Below are 8,735 nucleotides of genomic sequence, written 5' to 3' on the forward strand. Positions count from 1 at the left end.
GAAATTATGTTTAGCATGCATTCTTACAAATAGCTTCAAATTAAGCGAGCACATCAGGTAATGGATGCCCATTTTTAACGCTCCTAATTTGCCCGTAGAAAAGAGATCGAAGCGTAAATTATATGGTTCCAATACGTAGCACAAAATATTATTTCTGCCCGGGCTGTATGCTTTCCGCATTCCTGACACTCGCTTCGCCGTGTGGCCCATCCTAGACGTCTCCAGCGAGATTCAATCGATCACGACGTAGGTCGTAATTTCGTCTTAGCAAGAGCTGTCCTGCGACGAGTTGTTTACATACATTCTTTGCGGAATTCAGTCTTCCTCCAGCTTTAGGATCCATTCGTTACTTACTACGCACCTTCAGAACAGTACGCGACACTGAAGTCTTTAGCGATGATACACGATGACAAGGGACATCAAGGGGGACCAAACAATTTTCGTTCGCAAGTTTGCAGTAATATCGATTTCGAATATCGGCGAATCTGCCAGTCAGAAGGATTTGAGGCGTTGCTTTTCTCTGCGAAAGTGGTAAATCATGGCACAACTGACCGGGGCAGGTCTCAAAGGCTCGCGAGCCATCTAAGGCTTCATCACCTGCCATCAGGTGGACCGAGACCAACCATGTTAGTGCAGAATTCAACGCCAGCCTTCTTACCAATGATAGACACTTTAGGAGAAGGTCTTTTTGCGGTGGTCTCGAATGACCTTAAATCATCTGGCCTAGAATGGCCTTGCCGTAGCCTCGCTGTATGTCCTTTCGAAGCGAGGTTTCACGGAGGTAAGCCTACGGGACCTTTAACCGCCAATCACACCATAAAAGTGTTCTTCTACCACATTGCTAACTATTGCGTCTTTTGTGGCGTGAACTGTCGGCGCCACGTTCCCCTTAAATAAATCGTCATCTGTGGGGGCCATAAACTATAAGAATTGACCAAAGAAGGTAAACGTGTTTATTTATATCAGAAGTGTCCTTCTATACACTGGGCATGAAATAGACTTGTCATCGCCATCAGAGAAATAGACAAACAAACAATGTAGTCATGGTCGCCAAAATCTGCCCTTGTCAACGTGTCATGTAAATGTACGAAATTATTTGTGAAATACTTTTCTAGCGGCTTTGTGTCGCCTTCCGCCTTTTTTTTCTACATCTAGAACTTTGTCACCACGCTTAACTTTGGTACGGCGAGCTCAGTCGTCATTATCTGTCTGCAAAGTTTCTCGCACCGCGCGCATGAGCTGTCTCTATGCAACTGTGGGTTTGCGGGAAAAACAGGAACGCTCGAGTGGCCTATAGTCTGGCTGAAATCAACGCACGTAGAAAAATTGTCCAGGCATCTGCTCATGTCGCTGCAGATGTCGTCGAAAGACTTTTGCCGTCCTTGCCACGTAACTACCTCTTCTGTCTCATCCGCCCACCTCTGACGCTGTTTCCCTCCTGCCTCAGTCCACCCATTGGAGGTTTTCGAGTTCAATTCTCCCGTGTTCGTACTACTGGCGCACCATCTGTTGCGTCTGTTGGGACTTGGCGCTCCAGTCACGAGCGCAAGGCTCGAGCGCTAGTCTTGTTTATACTTTGTCGTTAAAATATTGTTTTCAAAGCAGATGTTTTTTTGGCCTCTCACAAAAATTGAGCGTACGTCTACTTTTGATTTAGTTACAGTGAAAACACCAGCTCTGTATTAATGGTCTTCCCGAAATAAGCCAAATATTATCCTTTTGCTGAAGAACGGTGGCAAATATGGAGCACCTTTCGAGGTTTGTTATTGAAAATGTTTTGCCGGACGGACGGAGGAACTGACGGACAGACAAAGAGACAAAAATATTCACGTTTGAGTAGCCCGAGAAACACTATCGTCTTAGATAAAATACAACTTCGTGTAATTTGAAAGAACTAAGATTCTGTATCTCACTCAGCTCCATTACAGCCCCAGAAGATGTTTTTAACGAAAAAAAGCAAGAACTATTTAAAAACTTTCAAATTTTGCGCCACAGTGACGTGAATGAGCAAGAATGACGTCATACGGGCCAACAATACAATATAATTTTCAGTGCGTTAACTGCACGTTAGCATTCAAGTGATGCGGTCAAATGGAACTAGAGGCCCCATTACAGACGTCCAGTCATGTGTCGTCGCGACAGGTCAGTTAGGAGGCCGCCAATCGCACAAACAAGGTTCCGTGACGTCATAGAAAATTTGCGGGAAATTGACTAGGGGGTCGCGACTGCTTCACACGTTTGCTTTAATATCTCCGTTATTTGTTCGAAGATTGCGATGATATTGGTATCATTGTTATCGGTACTAAGCAGTCTTTCTAATAAACCCAACTTGTATTTTGTCTTCATGGCTCCTTTAAATCTGCTTGCGCGCAGGCCAGGCCATGTGATATATATTCAGAGTGCAATAACGAGTGGTCTCTGTTACGCAGGTCACTCTGTGGCTGGGGTGGCTGTGTGCACTGGTGTGCGCCCTAGTGTCGCTGTGGGGAGTGTACCCGTTCCGAGCGGGGCTCGACGTGCATCCGGTGCTGGTGTCCTGCTACGCGGCGCTGCACCGCACCATCTGGTGCGCCGCTGTCGCCTGGCTCACCGTTGCTTGCCACACGGGACACGGAGGTGCGTGCGTTGTGCGCGCTTTCCTTTCACCTGAAGCCACCTTTTGGAGGAACGGAGAAAAATTGGGGATAGCGCCGGAGCTTAACAGGTCGATGCTCAGTATGTAGGCAATGCTCTGTCGCCATTGGTGCGAAGGTCATTCGCAGATATGCCGTAGAGAAAATAAATACATGTGATGCGGGTGCAACGCAAGCCGTACGCAGACCACGATCATAATGATTTTCGTTGTTTTCAGCTGTTCGCAGCTAAAGCATTGCCTCTCTTTCAGCGGCAAGTAACTTGTTCAAAGAATATCACTAGGGACGTTTATTTACTCTTACAAAATTAGAATGCCCAATATTCTCTGCAGAAGTAACTCAAATGCGTGGGGAAGTACCTACAGCTCGCTTTTCCATTTGGAAGAACTCGATAAGTAGTGTTTTAATAATGCACCTATCGAATTATCGAGAGTATCTACTTTTACCCGCGCGGTCGCTCAGTGGCTACGACATTGTGCTGCTCAGCCCAATTGAGAGCAGGTTCGATTCCCGGCCGCGGAAGCCGCATTTCTGATGGAGGCGGAAAGCGACAACTCCCTCCGTGTGTTCAAGATTTGGGCGCATGCTCAAGATCCCCAGGTGGTCGAAATTAATCCGGAGGAGCCTTCCACGGTGGCGCGCCTCATCGCCTGTGCAGTTTCGGCCCGTTAAACCCCACACTCAAGGCAAATCAAATCCACTTTCAAAAACGAGCCCTCTAGAGATTCCGGCCAAATGCGTGACGGGAGTGAAGACCTCAAGCAGGCTTGTTACAATTCAGGCACTGATCGCCGCAATGCTTATATATACCAGTGAATGGAAAAAAAAAAATACTGGCTCAGTCCTCTTCACATATTAAGGCGGAAGCCGTACGTGGCCCATTCTGCGAAAAAGCGTTGACGTCGTCGTTTTTGCTGTCCGGTCACGAACATGGCCTCCACTGTAAAAAGTATATGAAAAGCACCTGTGTAATCCGATGGTATTCGAACCAGGGCCTCAACAGTAGCAGCCCGGTGCTTCACCAACTGGCTATCACCACTTGTTTTACTCTATTACCGTGAATTTTATACGTCCCAAAATATTATCGGTTTTAAAACCCCCTACCTGATACCGGCTCCGGACACCTGCTAAAAACACCTAAAGTTGCGAGGCTGCTAAACTCGCGCAGCCATTCAGTTTTGCTACATTGCATTTCATGCACTTCGTGGGGCAACATAACGATCTGAGCGAACTAGTGGGGCACTGTCACCTGATCAACGTCGGAGTATCTTACAGCCAGACGACTTCCCCGCTGCCAGCGTAAAACAAAAGTTGTCGTCGTTGTTGTTCCTGTCTTCGTGGCACATACATGCATAAGGCATTGGCAAGTAATCGAAAGCTTTGAGGCGCAATGTGCGGGCGTTACAGAATTTGCGAAACCATGAATAGGTAGCGTAAAGGTTGTAGAATAGTGCGTGCCACGCGACACCTTAACGTGATGGCACGTGAGAAGAACAGGTGGCTACCAACCGCGCAGGACCCTGATTGTAGGCAAGCTGAGTGCTATCCTGCTTGCTGACGCAATTCACGCGGCATGACAAAGAAACGAAGGCGAAGAAAGAGGCGCAAATACGATATAGCAGTAAACAAATTGTTAATAAGTATCGCCAGGCTTTCGATTTCAAAGTGCGGGTGCATACTTTAGTGCACTGAGGAATCTTTAACCGAGTGAGCTTGGAAACAGATTAACGCCTTTGTTAACGGCGAAGACTTTGAGGCAAATGTTGCTCTCAGGGATTGCGGCTTGTTGAATAAGCAAGTTTAGACAGAACAGTGAAAATCTGCTTTCACTTTCCAAACATTTCCTTTTCCCCGCATGGTTTATTTTCGCCAGGAATGCGGAAGTATTTGCCTACCATGATGATGATTATAGGGCTCAACGCGCCGACGCAGCGCAGGAGGAGGAGGATAAACTTTATTGGCAGCAGCGTTATGTGGTGTGGGGCCCTCAGTCCAGGACTCCATTGGAGACGGCGATGAGGCGCGCCGTACTAGAGGGCTCCAAATTAATTTTGGCCACCTGGGGATCTTTAACGTGCTCCGAAATCTCGTACACAAGGGCGTTTTTGCTTTTCGCCTCCATCAGAAAAGCGGCCGCCGCGGCCTGGAATCAAACCCGCGACCGTATTTCCTACCAGTCTTATAGGCAGTAGCAATGACCGCTCTCACGGAACTGCTGGTGCGCAGCGAGCTGGCGGCTTGCGGTCTCGCGGAAGACCGTACTTACAGCTCATTCACTTACTTGCGAGCTTCATGTTACTTAGTTATCTGCTCACTGTAGCCAGTTTCTCTACCTTTCAATGCTCCTGTTTTCTCGCTATGCACTGGGTATGTTCCCCAGCAGAGTAATCTCATCTTCAAGCAGATAAAGTTGCTTGAAGATGAAAATACCCTGAAAAGAGAAAAACGTAAACACGATGTAGCAGTATAGATGTCTTTGTTTAGTATCGCCCGGGGAAGTAATACCTAAGAAGCACCCTGTATCTGTCTCTTTTCTTTATTTCGAAAGCGTACCCTGTGGCTTTATAGATGAATGCACTCACAGGTGCACGAACAGGTTAACTACGTGTATGAAGCTCTCTTAAAGCAATTGATGTTGGTGAACGTTGTCCGGCCCTCTGTCGGTTTGGTGATGGTGACATCGATCGTTACAGCCTTGAATTGGCACTGAGATAATGGAAAATTTCACTTTTAGGTTATTCAGCAGCTCTAGTTAGCCCTTTTATTACGCATTTGATTGGCCTTTCCCCTCTGAATCTCGAGATGTAATTCGACAACCCCCTCAAGGCAATGATACGCCTACCTGCGCGATTTTTATTGTTAACCATTAAACTGCTCCTTCAAGCGAAATTGCACACCGTACCGTTACTTGCAAGTTCTACCAAAGCGGCTCGTGCTGCTTCCAGGCATTCCATGATAGTGGTGGTGAACAACTTCATTTTGTCCAAAACATACCCCCGTATTCTGAATCCCTCTTCCACTCAAAGTGCTTCCTCCACTCCGTTGAGTGGAGGATAGGGCAACACCTCCACTCGAGGTCTCCAGGCATTTCATAAACGGGGTGACGCCGACCCTTCGAGGAAATCCTTCGTTTGGAGGGACCCTCGAGACCGCAGTTTCGGAGGAGCAGCGAAAGGCGTCTGGGGGCGAGGTTATGGCAATTTTTTTTATTCAAGACATGAAAGTACGCTTAAGAAATATAACTTTTTAATGTTTTTATTTTTTGTTAAGTATTTATACAGGTATTTTAAGAAATATTAGTTTGTATGGTTGAGAGGAGCACGAAAATAACATGAACCAGGTGGACACAACTAGAAATAACTGTTTTCTGGTCTGGCCACACTGCACACACACTTCGGTAGCAGACGATAAATCTGTTTTGTTTTTGTGCACGCTGCTGCATGTCTTCACGTATCCCGTTGTGTCTCCTGTTCTTTCTGATCCTATCGATTACTATAAGTTTCAGGGCCCCCCCCTCGGGATGACAGTCAAGATAACGATATGTCAGCGGAAGGGCTGGCGGTGTGCTTCCATGCGTGACGAGCGCATATCATAGACCGGAATTGCCGACACAGTGAGCGCCTAATTATTTGTTCTTTTCGGTTCACGCCACTATCGGCAGCTCGAAGCCGACATAATGTTCAAATTACAAAGTAGTGCGTGTGTAATTTTACAGGCACCACGGTGAACCCGGTAGAAATGTCCCCCTTCGACAGCACGCAAGGACGCAAGCGCGAGGTAGCAGGCGAGCACAAAGCGACGGGCACTTGGAGAGGGGCGGAGCCTCGCAGCGCAGGCGGCTCGATGAAAAAATAAAAAAAGAAAACGGCTTTAGAGCAGACGACACGCTCGCTCGCTTCCATACGGCGATCGTCTGCTTCATACGCACTGTAAGCAGCTTACGGTAGCCGCGTCATAGGTTAGTGTGACACCTTCATTACAGAGCGATGACTTTCGGTACATGACAGCGACAACCTTGTCATTGCAAGGATAAAGACAAGTCCGCACAGATATCTCGGAGCTCGCCCGCCGTCGCAGAAAACATCACGACGCTTCGAATTACGAGTTCCAACCAACGCCTGACGACGCGGATTGTCGGCGGCGAAACGTTGACGAAGGCACCCATCACAACTTGAAATGTCCCGGCGCCATAACATCGCAACGTAACCAGCAGCCGGAACGGAGGGAGCAGTGGGTGGCCGCGGTTGCTGGCGTTTGGCTCGGCAGCTCCAGCAGTGACCGATTTGGTAAAGAGGCACCGCGACACGAATTCGCCCTTGCTGAAGTGCTCAAGCGTATTCAGCCAGTACCTTATGCGCTGACATGGCAAATTCACGGTGCGGAAATCCCCTGAACCTTCATTATATGCCTCGTTAATGCGGGATACATGCTCCGCAAAAGAGGCGAGCGAGCACAGCCGGCTCGAACCGAGAGGAGCGTAGGCGGCCATCTTGAAAATAGTACTGGAGGGCTGCTTCAAGGTAGCACAGACGACACCTTGGAGTTGTTCCTCCAAATCGTGAGCGTTTCCTCCAAATCGCCGAGCGGCTCCTCCGTTGGAGGAGACACTCGAGTGGAGGTTAGTTTATGAAACCGAAACTCGCTTTCAAGGGTCCTCTCGAGCGGAGGCTCGAGTGGAGGAGGGACTCAGAATACGGGGGATAGAATGGGAGGGTATGGAGTGGGAGATGCCAGAGGCACCTTCCCTCTTCCCACGCGTAGCGCTCAAGCACAGGCAACGTCCGAGGCTAGTTGGACGCACTCTTTCTGAGGGCATGGCATTCGGTTCGGGGCAGCTCAAATTGCATTTATAAAGGGTCGTTGAACGGCAAACAATGAACAGGCAAGAACTTAACAAACCTTGGGGAACAGGCGCACTTTAAGGACGCCGAGGCTTACTTGCAGGTAACGGTTTACAGGAAAGGTGGATATAAATAAAATTACTGCGGGGAAATAGTCGCTGTCTGGATGCAAGTAAGCCTGAAGAAGATGGGTGTAGGATGAAATTGTGGGATGGAGGAATTAGGAAAGCAGTCTCAGGTAAACGCTGTTTTAGTTCTGAGACGAGAAATAATTGGATGTTGTGACCACTCTGGATTAAGAAACTTTGTCTTTTAGCGGATCGTATTTGTGAGACACCGCCGAAGATGGAGATGAAACACCCGAACACGGCTAACATACGTTGAACTATTATGTTCAAGAGCACACTCTCTTTGTTCACTTTTTTCTAATCTTTTAATTCAGCCTTTCTTTTTTTCCTCTTCCGCATTACTTCCCATAGTGCCTTTATTCCCTCCTCCTCACTCCCGCAGAGTAGAATGTAGGCGATAACATGCAGGAAGACTTCTCTGCGTATTTTTAATAAAGAACCTTCTCTCTCACTCACACACATGATAAGTCTACAAAACAGAATCATAATTCAAATAAAAGCTCAATAGAATGGAGTCTCCAGAGCCAAAAGGGCTCTCAAAGTTGGGATTTGGCTTACAGACGGAGGGGCAGAGCAAGGCATAGATTGGCGTTCGCACGGAATGGCAGGCAGGCGGCGCAACCCGCGAACAGCGCGATTAGGGATTGAAAGGTCGCGGCTATTTTTGCTGCCCTATACGTCGGGCTCGTGTAAACTCGGCTGCAGCCCAAGACGAGAGCACCGCCACCACGATCGTCGCTCGCGTTGTCCTGCGCGCACAGGTATCGTGGCCTCCGGCCTCTGCATGCACCTGTCGCCCCGTCTAGATGCTCGAAGTAACACAGAAGCCGCACACGCGTGCTCGCTGATTTTCTTCGGCTGCCGAAATGGAGGATGGTGAGTGGGAAATTTTCGTGGCAACACTCCTGCTTGATACCATGGCGGCGTTGTCCTGAAAACCATTCTGAGCAGGTGGTCGACAGTTTGATGGCAGTTCCGTGCTTCTATATGCAACGGTTTTTGCAACGAACCATTCGTTTCTCACGAGCAAAAAATTACACCATCTTCCCGTGGGGAACCCTGATGAGGATGTGAAGCATCATGGGGGTTCCGTGTGGTTCCATTGTGTTGCCGTTATGTTGAGTGATCTGGCA

The 8,735-nt window shown here is 48.3% G+C and overlaps 1 protein-coding gene across 1 annotated transcript in view; it reads left to right on the forward strand.

Moving 5' to 3' along the window:
• The first annotated feature begins 538 nt into the window (after positions 1-538).
• Positions 539-8,735, forward strand: part of LOC144157841 (O-acyltransferase like protein-like) — a 38,106-nt gene continuing 29,909 nt past the window's right edge. The window contains exons 1-2 of the mRNA XM_077688577.1: positions 539-560; positions 2,476-2,616. Coding sequence (XP_077544703.1) covers positions 539-560; positions 2,476-2,616 — 163 coding nt within the window. The remainder of the gene's footprint in view (positions 561-2,475; positions 2,617-8,735) is intronic.

The sequence above is a fragment of the Haemaphysalis longicornis genome, unplaced genomic scaffold (genome assembly GCF_048455015.1).
Source record: "Haemaphysalis longicornis isolate Haplotype H1 unplaced genomic scaffold, Haemaphysalis longicornis Haplotype H1 scaffold_1, whole genome shotgun sequence".
Classification (NCBI taxonomy): domain Eukaryota; kingdom Metazoa; phylum Arthropoda; class Arachnida; order Ixodida; family Ixodidae; genus Haemaphysalis; species Haemaphysalis longicornis.